Source organism: Podarcis erhardii (genome assembly GCF_964252035.2).
Source record: "Podarcis erhardii genome assembly, chromosome: 1".
Lineage (NCBI taxonomy): Eukaryota > Metazoa > Chordata > Lepidosauria > Squamata > Lacertidae > Podarcis > Podarcis erhardii.
Window position 1 is genome coordinate 10,483,247 of NC_138497.1, and position 17,579 is coordinate 10,500,825.

A 17,579-nucleotide genomic window follows, 5' to 3' on the forward strand; every position below is an offset into this window, starting at 1 on the left:
AAATCTAACTAACGGAGGGAAATAAAAACCTTCCAACTTAAAAGCTTATTGAGGATGAGAGTCCTAATTAGCTATATAATGTTCTCCTGGCAAGCAGAAGGAAAGAAGGTGCATTATGGGCCTCTTAAAAGTACGTACATCAGGAGCAGTACATTTTAAAGCAGTGGATTGGAAAAGAGATTTTTATTGTCTTCATTCTGAGCATTTGAGCAACAGTTCAGAGCAAGGGCAACTCATCTATAGGAAGGACAGGGCATCCGATTTAGATAAGACTATGCTTTAACTTTCCTATCCTATCTGATACCTCATGCCACAATTTCTGTGTTACCCAACTGTTAACCACCATCCAGTGGTGTAGCGTGGGTTGTCAGCACCCGGGGCAAGGCAAGTAATTTGCGCCCCCTAACCCATGGATTTGCACCCCCTAACCTGTGGATTTGCGCCCCCTAACCCTAACTCCCAGATGTTGCGCCCGGTGCGGCCGGCCCCCCCTGCACCCCCCACGCTATGCCACTGCCATCATCATTGTCTGCATTACTGTGGTTTGTTTCCTTCTGACCTCGGTGTTTGCAGTCCTCCCTAGCCGTGTCTAGGGATTGTCAACATGGCACCCGTTGATGAATGGCTGCCCAAAGAGATCTTCCCTTGTGCCCAAAGGGCTCGCCCCAGCTGAAATTAGACTTGAGGAAGCATTCGGTTGCAGCCAATATCCTAGAAGTTGCAGTGCATAATTGGTTACTAGAGTGTTGCCCATTACAATTTTTGCAGTTGCTCCAAATGCCTATTTGTCACAAAGAGAGACGGTCAGTAAATCACACATTTCAAAGTTGGAGTTAACTCTGTATTAGCAAAAACACAACCTCCTCTTCGCTGAGCATCAGGCCTAAGGAGCACAGCTGAGACTGAAAGTCTCCACCTCTCCACAATCGTCTAAGTACCCTCCTCTCCAGGGTTTCCCCCAAGCAATAGGAGACGACACCTGTGTGCAGCTGATCTCTCCCCCACCCATTTCACGCCTCTCCTGGTTCTGAGAGGCTTGAGGTAGAGCTTGTAGCAGCAGGAGGGGGAGACACCTGTGACCCTTCCCCAGCCTGACTCATCTCTGCCTCTTGGCCTCCCACCTCCCCTGCTTCAGCTTCTGCCTCTAATTCTGGACTGTGCTCTGCCACAGATTCTCCCTGCTCACTAAACCCTGTTGCCCCTTCAGCTTCCAACACCTCCTCTTCCTGGTCTTCTCCCTCTGACTATTCATCATTGTCCCACCACCATTCCCTTGGCTCTGAGCCTTCTTCCTTTGGAGATTCCCCAGCTGGTTCCTCCCACAATTCCTCTGGGTCCAACCAGTCCATGACTCTATTGAACCCCCCCAAAATTGGCAACCCCTGGTCTGTTATGCCTTCTGCTTAGGAGAACACTTCACACATCCAATAAAGCAGATTGGAGCCCACAAAAATCTTACGCTGGAATAAATTTGTAAGACCTTAAGGTACTCTTATTTTTGCCACAACAGGCTGAGCCAGTGCCCTGCCCTGGAAACTATCCCTGATTGATTGATTGATTGATTGATTGATTGATTGATTGATTATAAGAATTTTATTTCTATAGCACCCTCAGCATGCACAGTGTTTCACAATGTGGAAGGAGGCAGGTGTCTGCCCCAAGCCTCTTACAATCTAAAATTTGACAGGTCGGCAACTGCAGGAAGAAGGAAACAGAGATAGGCTTAACAGGGAAATTAGATGCAATTGTTTTAGTCACACTAGCTTTCGCTTGCCTAAACACTAAGCTGCAGCAGAGCACGGAAATTAAGGAGCAATGCCAAAAGCTTCACAAATAAATGGTTTGGGGGCAGGAGAAGGAAGGAGGATCGTGGATCGTGGATCATTCAGGTGTTCTGGGAGGAAATCATAGAATCGCCAACCCCCTGCATTGCAGGAAACTCAGCTAAAGCATCTGTGGCAGGTGTCCATCCAACCTCCCATTTAGGAGGAGGTAAGATGGGGTATGGAGGAATTAAAGAACCTTTTAATGAGGGTGAAAGAGGAGAGCGCAAAATATGGTTTGAAGCTCAACATCAAAAAAACAAAGATCATGGCCACTGGTCAAGCTCCTTTGCCACAGCAAGGCAGTGATCCATGAAGGGACTGGTCCCATCACCTCCTGGCAAATAGAAGGGGAAGAAATGGAGGCAGTGAGAGATTTTATGTTCTTGGACTCCATGATCACTGCAGATGGTGACAGCAGCCATGAAATTAAAAGACACCTGCTTCTTGGGAGAAAAGCAATGACAAACCAAGACAGCATCTTAAAAAGCAGAGACATCACTTTGCCAACAAAGGTCCGTATAGTTAAAGCTATGGTTTTCCCAGTAGTGATGTATGGAAGTGAGAGCTGGACCATAAAGAAGGCTGATCGTCGAAGAATTGATGCTTTTGAATTGCGGTGGTGGAGGAGACTCTGGAGAGTCCCACGGACTGCAAGAAGATCAAAGCGATCCATCCTGAAGGAAATCAGCCCTGAGTGCTCACTGGAAGGACAGATCCTGAAGCTGAGGCTCCACTACGTTGGCCACCTCATGAGAAGAGAAGACTCCCTGGAAAAGACCCTGATGTTGGGAAAGATGGAGGGCACAAGGAGAAGGGGACAGCAGAGGACGAGATGGTTGGACAGTGTTCATGAAGCTACCAGCATGAGTTTGACCAAACTGTGGGAGGCAGTGGAAGACAGGAGTGCTTGGCATGCTCTGGTCCATGGGGTCACGAAGAGTCAGATATGACTAAATGACTAAACAACAACAAGATGGGGTATGCCATTTGTGTACAACAGGGGTGGAGAACCCTTTTGGTCCAGTGGGCCAGATCTTTATCTCCCCCACCTTCTGGTCAGCTTTTGCAGGGTGGGTAGGACCAACACCCCTCAAATAGCCGGCATCATTATGACATCAGGCAACTGCTAGGTTGGCAGCCCCCCCCCCCACCTGTCAAAGATGACTCACAAGAGTGGCACACCCCTCACAGGAAATGCACTGGTGGAGCAGCACCTAGAACGATTGAACCCCTGCCTCAAACACCCGCTGATGGCACCCAGGGGCATCAGCTGATAGACAGGTGGACATAGTTTACGGGAAATGTCCTATCATGATTTGTTTGCTTTCATGTTTTTCTTTTGGATCTTCAAGGTGCAATTTAAGAAGTTTAGCACCACGTTAAAATTCCACCGCAAAGAGGGACAATGAGTCGCTGCGCACAACGGCTATCTTACTGTGATTTCGTTGTTTTATTATTATCATTATTAAGAACACAGAATGATTCGCAGATCATATGAGACCAGGTACAGTCATTGAAACAGGCACCGAGCAAGAGAAAGAAATCAAAAGGGTTTCGTTTGTAACTAACTGCAGTCAGGGACCTATTATTTCCGCCCAGTTGCAGAGCAGAATCCACCCCACAATTTAAACAGGGAAAACAGCAGTGTTTAATAAATAATGCAGGGTGGTTTTTTTAAAGGAACAGTAAGGCAGTTCTGGGTTTAGGAAAACTCCGAACCCAGAGGAAAACCCGTTCTACTTGGGCAAAGCTGAACGCACAACAATGCATGCTGGTGCTGACATGGAGAATGGCGTATGAGAAGGTCTGTAGAGTTAGTTCCTATACCATGGAGCTGCCTTTATTGGGGAAGGGCTGTGGCTTAGGGGCAGAACATCTGATTTGTGTGCATAAGGCCCGGATTCGAATCCTGAAACTTCCCAGGCTGGAAAATACCCTCTGCCTGAAACCAAGTCAAACCAGCTTTTTCCCTCAAACTTGGGTCTCTAGCTGTTGTAAGACTACAGCTCCCATCATCCCTGACCCCTGGTCCTGGTAGCTAGGGAGGATGGGAGTTGTAGTCCACTAAGAGCTAGAGACCCGAGTTTGAGAAAAACTTCAATAAGTAGACAATACTGAACTCAATGGATAATGGTCCAATTCAGTATAAGGCAGCTGCCAATCTTCCTGTATGGTGATGGTTTCTAAAGCCTCAACTACGTGGCTATATGAAATCTCTAAATAAGGGCCAATGGGGGGGGGGGGAGGGAAGAGAAATTTCAGAGCCAAGCAACTACATTCCATCCTGATTTGCAGCGGCACCATTGCCCTACTGTCGGTTTTCTCCAGCAGCAGGATTGAGCCCACGGAAGGTTGCGCTTCAGCCGTGGTGCCAAGGGCTCAGGCGGTCTCGCATTCCGTGGTTTCGGTGAGGCACATGCCGCAGTCACACCGAATGGCCTTGAGGTACGTGTAGAATGGGCTGACATTGGCTGCACAGTTTGGCAGCTTCACCGTCTCCAGCTTGGTCTCGTTGTAAGTGCAGACGCGGTGGTGAGCTTCGATGTAAGGGGGTTTCAGCACAGGTTTCTGGACACAAGGGAGGCAGAGAGAGAGAGGGGGAGAGAGGAGATGTTAGCTTAAGTATAGCTGTATGGACATACGCAACTGTCTTTGGACCAATCTTGTTTTCTCCTGCTCCAGAGGGTAGGAGCCAAACTAATGGCTTCAGGTTACACAAAAGGAAATTTTCAGACTAATAATAATAATAATAATAATAATAATAATAATAATAGTTATAATTTTATTATTACAGTGACAGACCAGTGCCAGTCACTTACAATATCAAGAAAATCATAAAACGCAACAGGAATACATTGAATTGCAATTGGGTATAACAGAGACAATTCAGATATAGCAGCAGTTAAAAAAAAAATTAAATCTTGATCACAAAAATATAACCTAAAATTATCATTTAAAACCTTGATCATTTTGGTAGTACAGCTTGTTCCCTAAGTTTTATGGCAGTCGCACAAAATTTGGCCACCCTTAATGTAAACTCTAGATCCTTGTCCTCTACCAGGAGTTTAATAATAATAATAATAATAATAATAATAATAATAATAATAATTTATTTATTTATTTATTTATTTATTTATACCCCACCCATCTGGCTGGGTTTCCCCAGCCACTCTGGGCTGCTCCCAAAAGAATATTAAAAACACGATAAAACATCAAACATTAAAAACTTCCCTAAACAGGGTTGTTTTCAGATGTCTTCTAAAAGTCAGATAGTTGTTTATTTCCTTGACATCCGACAGGAGGGCGTTCCACAGGGCGGGCACCACCACTGAGAAGGCTCTCTGCCTGGTTCCCTGTAACCTCGCTTCTCGCAGTGAGGGAACTGCCTGAAGGCCCTCGGCGCTGGACCTCAGTGTCTGGCCTGAGCATCAGGAAGAACTTTCTGATGGTAAGAGCCATGCAGCAGTGAAATGGACTCCTGTGTTTTGATTCTATAATTTAATTGTTCTAAATTGTTTTTGCTCTGAAATTTTTTAGTTGTTCCTATATTATCTGTATGCCACCTTGAATCACTGTCAGGGAAAGAAGCAGGGTAGAAATAAATTACATAATAGTCATAGTTTCTGAAGGGCTGTCATGAAAGATGGAGTAAGAAGGTTTTCTGCTGCTCTGGATGGTAGGACCCGAACCAGCGGTTTCAACTTACAGGAAAGGAGATTCTGACTAAACATCAGGAAGAACTTTCTGACAGAGTCAGAGCTGTTGGACAGTGGCACGGTCTGCCTCAGGAGGTTGTGGACTCTCCTTCCTTGGAGGTTTCAAAGCAGAGACTGGATGGCCATCTGTCATGGATGCTTTAGTTGGGATTCCTGCACTGTCAGAGATTGGACCCTCGAGGTCCCTTCCAACTCTACAGTTCTATGAGTCTATGAAATAAGTTTGTCCTCAGCATTCACCAAAACCTGCATATAATGAAGGTGCCAGATATGCTAGACTGGTGACTGAGAGCAGCCACCAAGACCACATAACACCGGTCTTGAAAGATCTTCATTGGCTCCCAGTATGTTTCCGAGCACAATTCAAAGGGTTGGTGCTGACCTTTAAAGCCCTAAATGGCCTCGGTCCAGTATATCTGAAGGAGCATCTCCACCCCTATCGTTCTACCCGGACACTGAGGTCCAGCAACGCGGGCCTTCTGGTGGTTCCCTCGCTGAAAGAAGCCAAGTTACAGGGAACCAGGCAGAGGGCCTTCTCGGTAGTGGCACCCACCCTGTGGAACACCCTCCCACCAAATGTCAAAGAGAACAACAACTACCAGACTTTCAGAAGACATCTGAAGGCAGCCCCGTTTAGGGAAGCCTTTAATGTTTGATGCATGACTGTATTTTAATATTTTGTTGGAAGCCGCCCAGAGTGGCTGGGGAAGCCCAGCCAGATGGGCAGGGTATAAATAATAAATTATTATTATATGAGTGCTCACTGGAAGGACAGATTGTGAAGCTGAGGCTCCAGTACTTTGGCCACCTCATGAGAAGAGAAGACTCCCTGGAGAAGAGAAGACCCTGATGTTGGGAAAGATGGAGGGCACAAGGAGAAGGGGGCGACAGAGGACGAGATGGTTGGATAGTGTTTTCGAGGTTACCAGCATGAGTCTGACCAAACTGCGGGAGGCAGTGGAGGACAGGAGTGCCTGGCGTTCTCTGGTCCATGGGGTCACGAAGAGTCGGACACGACTAAACGACTAAACAACAACAATTATATGTTGAGAGAGAGTTTTACAACTTAGTGACCGCCACAGGAGATGTCCTCTCCTGGGCTACAGCCACCCTCAGCTTCCGAGGGCGGTGGAACATGTAGGAAGGACTCCTCTGTCAGTCTTAACACCCAGGAAGATCTGTAGAGAAGGAGGTGATATTTCAGCAACTTGGGACTTGTGGGCTTTCCATATCACAGCCAGTCCTTTGAATTTCCTCAGTAGGAAAAGTGAGAATGAAAGCATTTGTTTCTCCATCAGAAGATTTTATACACAAACACACACACGTGGGGAATCAGGCTCAGAGCTCCTGGTGTGTGGAATGAAAAGGAGTCTAAAATTAGTCGCAATCTTGTTCTGCTTAATGTGCATGGACTTGCTTGCCCTGTTTTGTCACACCCACTCACAAACACCTAACAGCACAATTACCACAACTCGGAGGCAACCCAAATTAGAAGCAAACATATTACTGGGATATGGAATAAAAGGCATCCCCTGTGAGTCAGGGGCTCTATTTTAATCCCCGAGGAATTTTCTGTCGGTGGAGCAATAAAGGACAGTTCCCCCTTAAGTGCTTAAGCTGTAAGGAGCTTTCGAAATTATATAATGAGAGCATTAAGTAATTGCTTGAGAATATATCTTGCCATGCAACCACTAAGGCGTTCTTAAGAAGAAAGAGGTGGAAACCTGCCGTGTGGAATTTTAAAACAAGTGGCTCTCATTAGAGATGCAGCCCCGCTGCAAATATGCAATATTCGGTGATGTCAGCTATTTGTGTGTCAGAACAAGCCATTAAAAACCTCTGGAAAGTTACAAAGTAATGAGGGCAGACAAATTCTGTTCACTTCACATTTAATGGTAAACCAACCAAATCGGCACTTTCCAGAATAATATGTGAACCAAATCACAGCCCTCTCTCAAAATTCTCACCCCTCGAAATTTTTCAGTTCAATTCTCCAGCCAAGTAATATGTGCAAAATTGCACACACTGTGGTAAAGTGTGCATGAAAAATTGCATATATTCATGAAAATTAACTAAAAAAATCTGTACGTTAAGCAAAAATGCATATCGAAATGTGTATTTGAAAAGAAATTGGCACTAAAATGCTATTGGGTTTTAATGAGTCCTTTTAAAATGTTTGTTTGTTTGTTTTATTAAATTCGTATACTGCCCTTCATCCGAAGATCACAGGGCGGTTCGCAACATAAAAATACAAAATGGAAACACAAACTACATAATAAAACAAAAGCAAAAGCAAAGCAACCAATAATGATGTGGAAATATGGAGAAGATTGGAAAAATAAGAAACTGAGGAATACTGAAATGGACCGATTTGCCCAGGCCAAATTACAAGTATCATGTCTGTGTGTCCTGTATTACAGAGGATAGTCCCCTGTTTGAAGGAATGTCCAGAACAAGTCCAGATTAAAGATAGAGAACCCTCAAAAGAGAGAGTGTATCATGGAAGGCCATTGTTATTTTGAGGAGCTTTTAAGCGGGGAACAACAAGGCTCCTTATGGTGTTTATGGTGCCTCCCCTTTCATCCCGTAACTCTAGTTCAGGAGGAAGGTCTGTGGTTCAGTGGTACAGCATCTGCACACAGAAGATGCCAGCTTTGATCCTCAGCATCTCTAGGTAGGGCTGGGAAAGAGCCCTTATCCGAACCCCTTGGGAGCCCCTGCCACTCACCTCCCAAGTCTGACAACGGCCCCAGCAGGAGTCTGTCGTAATTCGCATCGCCTTGCAGCCAGGCTTCTTGGCCACGAAAGTGAACTCACGCACGGCACAACCAGTGAACGTTTGAAGGTTGATGCTGGGGGGCTTGGGGGCACCAGCCCAGCTGGCCAGGATGAAGAGAAGCAGTGAGCCCTGGACCATAGATGGGAGCTTCATTCTGTGAGGGAAACAGCAAAGATGGGGACTTGTTAAAGAAGCTCACCTGGAGCATGTTCTGCATCAGAACTGGGCCTTGCCAATGTCTTTGGACTCCAGTTCCCATAATCCACAGCCAGTATGGCCAACAGTTGAAGATGATGGGTATTGTAGGCCAACAACATCTGGAAGACCCACCCCATCCTTTTTCTGCATAATCAAAATCCCACCTTGAGGTCCTTAAAACAAGTTACTTCAACCACACCTTATTGCTGATATCCCGGACCTTTGACTCATTACAATGACTTCTTTTGGATGACTTTTTTTTTGTGAACAGGTTTGGAAGTGCTGAAAAACAGCTCCTCATCTGTGTGATTTATTTATTTTTTGGCAGCCAGCAAGAAAGTTCACTTACACATTTATATGGTCTTCCATCACCCTCATTTGCCCTCAGTGGTATCAATAGATGACAATATCAAACTGCCCTGGAGGTTATTTGAAGGCTGGAGGAGAAATAGCTGATGTAAATAAACAATACACGAATCGTGCGGCCAAGTCTGGCTATAGCTAGCTATGCTTTTATTCACTGATATCTGATAATAACATCATGTTATATCATCCCATCCATCTCTGCTACATGGGATCATTCATGTGCCTTGTTCAAGAAGGTAGAAGGTGGAATTTAGAAAATCAATAAAAATTAATTGGCAAAATAAAAATGGAAAATCAATAAAAAATCAACTGGCAAATAGGTGGAAGGTGGAAGGAGACAGGTGAGGCACCACCCTAAAATGATGTTGAAGGGTCAGGACATCAACTATGTAAAATAAATAAAAGTTGAGAATTTTCACTACTTGAAAAGCCTTTGTTCTGCTGGGAATGATTGTTTCAATACCCAAACAGGAATTATTAAACATTTGTACCCCTCCTATTTTTATATCCCTTTCAATTTTGCATTTCCAAAAATGTTTCCAGTGTGGGGAAATTCAACATCTCTCTGGCTGCATGTCTGAGGATGAAAACCCTCTAGCCAGTTTCTACCTGAACTCAGTTAGGGCTGTCTTTAGCATATGCGCCGCCGGGGTGCCAAGATCTGTCCAGCGCCCCCAAATTTAGTTTAGTTCCAAAATTAACTTTTATTATGCTTATGTCAGACACCATTCTTACGCCTTATCTCTTGTTTACAAAAGAAGGGAGGAAAAAGAAATGTGTTTCTCGCTTAGCGTTCATCGTAAAATGAAGAAAAAATGCAGCTCGCAGAATTCATAGTGTGTGCTCTAGGCACGCTTTTGTGGAAATTGAAAACTAAAATCGCGTCGTGCTGAAATGCATGTGTAGTAGAGTCCTAATTTTTTTAACGATTTCTCTAAATGAATTTGACCTGTAAGTGATGAAATTAAAATGTGCCATTGTGAATGATAAGCGCCACCGCTAGCATTGCGCGTCTTTGGTAAATGAGCACACACAGTCAAAAGTCCTTTAGTGAAACAGTAGGTATAAAGGACCCCTGACCATTAGGTCCAGTCATGGCTGACTCTGGGGTTGCAGCGCTCATCTCGCTTTATTGGCCATGGGAGCTGGCATACAGCTTCCGGGTCATGTGGCCAGAGCAGCGCACGGAAACGCCGTTTACCTTCCCGCCGGAGTGGTACCTATTTATCTACTTGCACTTTGACATGCTTTCGAACTGCTAGGTTGGCAGGAGCAGGGACCGAGCAATGGGAGCTCAGCCCGTCGTGGAGATTCGAACCGCTGACCTTCTGATCAGCAAGCCCAAGGCTCTGTGGTTTAACCCACAGCACCACCTTGGTAAATGAGTGCACAAAGTCAAAAGTCCTTTCGTGAAACATTAGGTATACATTTCAGTAATACCTAGTGTCAGAGCTGCCCCAAGGTCCCAGCTCACAGAGGACCAACGCCAAGTCGTCGTTATATACAAAAGTCTTTATTGAAGTTCAGTTTCCATTTCAAAGCCGTAGCGCGCAGCTCTACGTCTTAAACCCTAGACCGCTGAAGTTCCGTCTGAATCTCCTCCCCCCTGACACCAGCTTAAGACTCTAGCCCTGCTCCACCTCTTCCTCTGCTCTCTCCTCCTCTGGGTCCTCCTGTCCGCTGGGGCATTCCCCTTTCTGGACTCTTCTGACGCTGAGTCCCCTGACTCCTCCCCCTGCCTCCGACGGGCTTTAGGACCTGGTTCCCAATCCTCGTTCCCTGCTGTCCCGCGCGCCTGTACATTTGAACTTGGCTCTCGCGCCAACCCAGTGACCTTCCTCCTGACCGTTACACTGCTTCCGTCACTGCTTCCCTCTTCCGGGATGCTAGCTGGACCTGACCTCCCCTCCGTTGCCTGACTCTCCGATGGAGGCGTGGTCAGCCCTGACTCATCTTCTTTCCCTGCTGGGGGAGACGCGGGCCCCGATACCTGGGACTCTTCCCCCCCATTATGCTCTGGTGGGGAAGCTGGTCCTGATCTCCAACTGCTGCTCTGGGAGTCCCCGCTGGCCCCTTGCTTCTGGAGTGTCCCCCTTGGGACCCCCCTTGCCCTGGCCACTGGCGCCCCCTTCTGTGAATCTTCCGATTCGATGGAGAGGCTCATGGAATCTCTCGGGCCACTGTCATCTTCTCCTACGCTGCCCTCAGATTCTTCCCCTTCGCTCTCCATTTCCTCTCTTCCCTGTGCTTCTGCTCCTGAGCCCCTGACACCTAGGTATGTAGGAATTTGAATTTGAATTTGAATTTGCTGCCAAGGAGTGTGGTGGAGGAATTTGAATTTGCTGCCAAGGAGTGTGGTGGAGTCTCCTTCTTTGGAGGTCTTTAAGCAGAGGCTTGACAACCATATGTCAGGAGTGCTCTGATGGTGTTTCCTGCTTGGCAGGGGGTTGGACTCGATGGCCCTTGTGGTCTCTTCCAACTCTATGATTCTATGATTCTATGATTCTATGTATGTATTTTGTTTTTCTAGCTTGATCAAAATTAGTTAATTAAGAGCTTAGGCGGCTTCAGCGGTGGGTGCCTGGCACCCCCCAGAATTCGGCACCCGGGTGCCCCGCACCCTTTGCACCCCCCGGTAAAGATGGCCCTGAACTCAATGGGACTTGCTTTTGAGATTGCATGTATAGAGCTGTTCTGTTAGGCTTAGAAGAAATTCATACTAGTTTTACACCAGTTTTATCCTCAGTGCTTCCCCAACCCCCAAATGAATCCTGGGGACTGTAGTCTGGTGATATGAGAATTCTGTATCAGAGATCCATAACCCTTGTGTCAAAGAACTACACTTCCCAAGATTCTCAAGGAAGAGAGAAAGCCTGTTTCAGTATTTTAGGACAAAGCACAGAAATACCTGTAGGGAAACACAAGATTTAGTTTTCCATACTGGGACAGGGGGAGGACTTGCCTAATACAGAAGTATTGATAAAATACAAAACCTAGTGTTGGAGCAGGAGATTTCTCTTCCAGGACAGTAAAATACAGGCTTATTAGCAGCCATTACTAAGTTGTTAATGATGCTCATTTTATCCTTGTAACAACCCTGAAATAGAAGGAAGGAGGGGCGGTGGGTGGATTTATGGGTAGTGATAGCTAAAGCTATGATTTTCCCAGTAGTGATGTATGGAAGTGAGAGCTGGACCATAAAGAAGGCTGATCGCCGAAGAATTGATGCTTTTGAATTCTGGTGCTGGAGGAGACTCTTGAGAGTCCCATGGACTGCAAGAAGATCACACATATCCATTCTTAAGGAAATCAGCCCTGAGTGCTCACTGGAAGGACATATCGTGAAGTTGAAGCTCCAATACGTTGGCCACTTCATGAGAATAGAAGACTCCCTGGAAAAGACCCTGATGTTGGGAAAGATGGAGGGCACAAGGAGAAGGGGATGAAAGAGGATGATATGGTTGGACAGTGTTCTCGAAGCTACAAACATGAGTCTGACCAAACTGCGGGAGGCAGTGGAAGACAGGAGTGCCTGGTGTGCTCTGGTCCATGGGGTCACAAAGAGTTGGACACGACTAAACAACTAAACAACAACAAAGGCCTTGGTAAGGCCTTGAGCTCAGGTCTCCCCATTCCAAGTCCAAAACTCTAAGCCAGCAGTAGCCTTCAGGGTTGCCAAATTTCAAAAAATAAAAACACCCTGGAAGTTGCTGAGCTTTTTTTATTTTTTAGACAAACCCCAAGGATCCCTAAGATCCAGAACAAAGAGCCACCTCTCGGAAATTTCCCTTTGAAATTCTGGAAATGTCCAGTAAATTCCGGGCATATGGCAGCCCTAGTTATAGTTTTATTATTAAAGATGCTCACTTTCCATATACATTTATTTTTATCTGAATCCAGACAATATGGAAGTCCTAGAAGGACACTGGTGCTTTGGGCAAGTCTGTCTGTGGGTTATGGGTTGGTTTTGCTCCTGTTTGGTGTACTAGCGAAGCTGGAAGATGATAGATGATAGATAGATAGATAGATAGAGAGAGAGAGAGAGAGAGAGAGAGAGAGAGATGATAGATAGATAGATGGATAGATGATAGATGATAGATAGATAGATAGATAGATAGATAGATAGATAGATACAGTGGTGCCTCGCAAGACGAAATTAATTCGTTCCGCAAGTTTTTTCTTCTTGCGAGTTTTTCGTCTTGCGAAGCACGGTTTCCCATAGGAATGCATTGAAAATCAATTAATGCGTTCCTATGAAGACCGCTTGCCAGGCTGGCGGTGCGGAGAAGGGCTTTTCTCCCCACCGCAAGACTTCAGAACAGGTACGGGAACAGAGGGGAAGGCGCGCAGCGCTTCTCTTCTGTTCCCGGGGCTTGCGGTGGGAGGAGGGTTTTTCCTCCCCACGCCAACATTCAGAACAGCATTCTGAAAGTTGGCGGTGGGAAGGAAAACCCTCCTCCCACTGCAAGTCTTCAGGACAGCCATCCGAAGGCTGGTGGCAGGAGGAGGTCTCTCCGCCCCACCTCCAGCCTTCGGAGCAGCCTTCCGAAGGCTGGTGGCGGGAGGAGGTCTCTCCGCCCCACCTCCAGCCTTCGGAGCAGCCATCCCAAGGCTGGCGGCGGGAGGAGGTCTCTCCACCCCGCCGCCAGCCTTCGGAGCAGCCATCCGAAAGCTGGCGGCGGGAGGAGGTCTCTCCGCCCCACCGCCAGCCTTCGGAGGAGCCATCCCAAGGCTGGCGGCGGGAGGAGGTCTCTCCGCCCCACCGCCAGCCTTCGGAGCAGCCATCCCAAGGCTGGCGGCGGGAGGAGGTCTCTCCGCCCCACCGCCAGCCTTCGGAGCAGCCTTCCCAAGGCTGCCGGTGGGGCGGAGAGACCTCCTCCCACTGCCAGCCTTCGGAGCAGCCTTCCCAAGGCTGGCGGCGGGAGGGGGTTTCTCCGCCCCACCGCCAGCCTTCGGAGGAGGTCCAAGGACAGTGGGGAAGACGCGCTGCGCTTCCCCGCTGTCCCGGAGATTTCCCTATGGGCTTTCGTCTTGCGAAGGAAGCCCATAGGGAAATTCGTTTTGCGAAGCGCCTCCAAAACGGAAAACCCTTTCGTCTAGCGGGTTTTCCGTCTTGCGAGGCGTTCGTCTTGCGGGGCACCACTGTAGATGATAGATAGATGATAGATAGATAGATAGATAGATAGATAGATAGATAGATGATAGATAGATAGATAGATAGATAGATAGATAGATAGATAGATATAGATAGATAGATAGATAGATGATAGAGATAGATAGATAGATAGATAGATAGATGATAGATAGATAGATAGATAGATAGATAGATAGATAGATAGATAGATAGATGATAGAGATAGATAGATAGATAGATAGATAGATAGATAGATAGATAGATGATAGATAGATAGATAGATAGATAGATAGATAGATAGATAGATAGATAGATAGATAGATAGATAGATGATAGATAGATAGATAACATGTTGCCTTCCAGAAGTTTTGTTGGACTACAAATCCCATCATCTCCTGCAAGGATGGCTAATGAACAGAGATGATGGAAGCTGTAGTCCAACAAAACGTCTGGAAGGCCACATGTTATCTATCTATCTATTTATCATCTATCATCTTTCAGCTTCCAGATTCTCCATCGCTGATATAAATATCTACCTATCCATCTATGTATCTACCTGTGATGGGGAAGCTGTGGCCCTCCAGATATTGTTGGACGACAGTTCCCTTCATCCTTGATTATTGGTCATCCTGGCAAGGGTTGATGGGAGTTATAGTTCAGCATCATCTTGAGGGATTCAGGTTCCCTATTCCTGTTTCATTTTTTTTTTTTCCTGGTGCCCAGCTGGGATCATTTTCCAAATACAAAAGCCGGGCCATTTTTCTCACCTCTCTTTAAAAGAAATAGACCCATTTCAATGAACCTTTCTGTGGCCGTCAATTGCCTTCGTTCGCTGTTACCTCCTGGTTGCCTCTAGACCAGCTGCAAACAGTGACCTGCACGTTGCCGAAAGACAACAGACTCTCTTACCTAGCTCGAGGAATGCCCCTCGCTTCTCCAGCTGCGGTTCTGCAAGGCGGTCGCTTGCCAAAGGACGGGAGACGGCCTCCTCCTCTGTCAGTGTCAGCTCTTCCCAGAGCTCCTTGCCAGCTGCTATTAGGCTGCTTAATTGCTCAAATTTATAGAAAAGGCTGTGTCAGTCAAACCACAATGGAGGCAGATCCTTACTTGAACACGCAGCAGCATCAAAGGCGATGGGTTAGAAAAAGGAGCCTCTTGTTCCCAGAGCTAAGTTCAGGGATATTCTGTGTGTGTTTTTTTCCCCTCTCCCTAACATCACCTGAGTGGAACAAAAGGGAGCATCTTGGTGGGGCTGCAGGATCGTGGCAAGGAAAAAATGAGCAGGCCACTGGATCTCACCCCCGCCCTCCTTCGTGGCACTTTCCACCCCTTTGGCATTCAGAACGGTGCAAAGTCAGTCTCCCAGGTATCCGTTATCCCAGGGAAAGCAAGAACTCAGCCAAACGCACAATAAGGAGAGGATCCGCAAACAAAACCTCGAGTTAAATTTCACTGCCTTAGCTCCTTTGTTGTGTGAGTATGGAGGGTGGGGGGTGGCACGCACATTTCCCAATTCCGTGCAGTGATTATTGCAAGGTGTGCGTAACCATGTAAACTTTGCAAATCGCTAAGGAGTCGGCTGGCCCTTGGTTTTCTGTAAGCATTAACACTGCAGGTGCAAAAAAAAGAAGAGAAGCGAAAGTAAGAAAACGGTGCTGTATTTGGGGAAGTTTGCTTGCAATAAATGTGCATATTAGGCAAAATTGCACACCAAACCGTGAATATTCCGTGTGTGTGTGTGTGTGTGTGTGTGAGAGAGAGAGAGAGAGAGAGAGAGAGAGAGAGAGAGAGAACTACTGATGAAATTCTCTTGAGGAATTTCATAGGAACCTAGGACGTTGCCTTCTATTGAGGCAGACCCTTTGTCCATCTAGTTCCATACTGTCTGCGCTGACTGGCAGATGCTGCCCAGCATTTCAGGCAGGGGGCATTCACAGGCACACCTGGAGGTTCCATGGAATACTGAACTTGCAAAGCAGATGCTCTGCCAGTATAATAATTATTAATAATTATTATTTATTTATTTATTTATTTATTTATTTATTTATTTATACCCCGCCCATCTGGCTGAGTCTCCCCAGCCACTCTGGGCGGCTCCCAATCAAATGTTAAAAACAGTGCAGCATTAAATATTTAAAACTTCCCTAAACAGGGCTGCCTTCAGATGTCTTTTAAAGATAGGATAACTGCTTATTTCCTTCACGTCTGAAGGGAGGGTGTTCCACAGGGTGGGCGCCACTACCGAGAAGGCCCTCTGTCTGGTTCCCTATAACCTCACAATGAGGGAACCGCCAGAAGGCCCTCGGCGCTGGATCTCAGTGTCCTGGCTGAACGATGGGGAGACGCTCCTTCAGGTGGAGACGCTCCTTCAGGTATACAGGGCCGAGGCCGTTTAGGGCTTTAAAGGTCAGCACCAACCTTTTGAATTGTGCTCGGAAACCTACTGGGAGCCAATGAGCAATGGCCCTTCTCAATAACTCAGAGAAAGGGAGAGAGAGAGAGAGAGAGAGAGAGAGAGAGAGAGAGAGAGAGAGAAGAGAGAGAGATGGTGTGGAAATGTAGCTAACTCAAGTCACCTCCAGACTTGATTATTATAACTCACTCTACATGGGGCTGCCCTTGAGATGGACCCAAAAACTCCAGCGGGTGCAGAATGCAGTGGCGAGACTCCTTACGGGGTCCTCGCTGTGAGATCACATTCACCTGGTGCTATACCAGCTGCACTGGCTCCCGGTGGACTACAGGATCAAGTTCAAGGTGCTTGTTTTAACCTTTAACGCCCTATACGACCTAGGACCCTCGTACCTACGGGACCGCCTCTTCTGGTATGTCCCACGTAAGGACCTTACGGTCTTCAAACAAAAACATCTTGGAGATCCCGGGCTACAGGGAGGTTAGGCTGGCCTCAACCAGAGCCAGGGCTTTTTCGGCTGTGGCCCCAATCTGGTGGAACGCTCTATCACAAGAGACTAGGGCCCTGTGGGACTTGACATCTTTCCACAGGGCTTAAAAGACAGAGCTGTTCCACCAGGCCTTTGGCCAAGACACAGTCTGACCTTTGGTAATCCTCATAGAACTCTAGCCCAATGGTTGCCATTAATTTGATTCTGAATTGATTTTAGAATGAATTGATTTTAGAATGTATTTCAATTAATTGATTGTGATTTTATGTAAACTGTGTTACTTTTACTGTTGTTAGCCGCTCTGAGCCCAGCTTCGGCTGGGGAGGGCGGGATATAAATAAAATTTATTATTATTATTATTATTATTATTAGGCTGGGAAAACGATAAGTTAAGGAAAAACCAAAATTGGCCAGTTCATCCTTCTCTACCCAATCCCCAAAGTGCCTCTTGGAGACATATCTATGACAAGGTAAAAGGCAATATGAAATGAAAGTTCTACTTGTTTTTCCTGTATAGTCAATCAGGCGTCGTCTGTTGTGTCCTGCAGGCTTATATAGTTCAGAAAAGGGTCACGCAACACAACCAGATCAATGTCTACCAAAGTGTAGGAAGTCAAGGGGGAAGTCCCCTGTTTCCATCCATTCACATAAACTGTG

The 17,579-nt window shown here is 46.6% G+C and overlaps 1 protein-coding gene across 1 annotated transcript; it reads right to left on the minus strand.

Moving 5' to 3' along the window:
- Positions 1–3,914: 3,914 nt before the first annotated feature.
- Positions 3,915–15,684, minus strand: GPHB5 (glycoprotein hormone subunit beta 5). Its single transcript, XM_081867153.1, has 3 exons — positions 14,929–15,684; positions 8,271–8,475; positions 3,915–4,394 (listed from the first exon to the last, which is right to left on the minus strand). Exons 2-3 carry the CDS (start codon positions 8,472–8,474, stop codon positions 4,206–4,208), a joined length of 393 nt encoding a protein of 130 aa, XP_081723279.1. The 5' UTR covers position 8,475; positions 14,929–15,684; the 3' UTR covers positions 3,915–4,205.
- Positions 15,685–17,579: the final 1,895 nt, after the last annotated feature.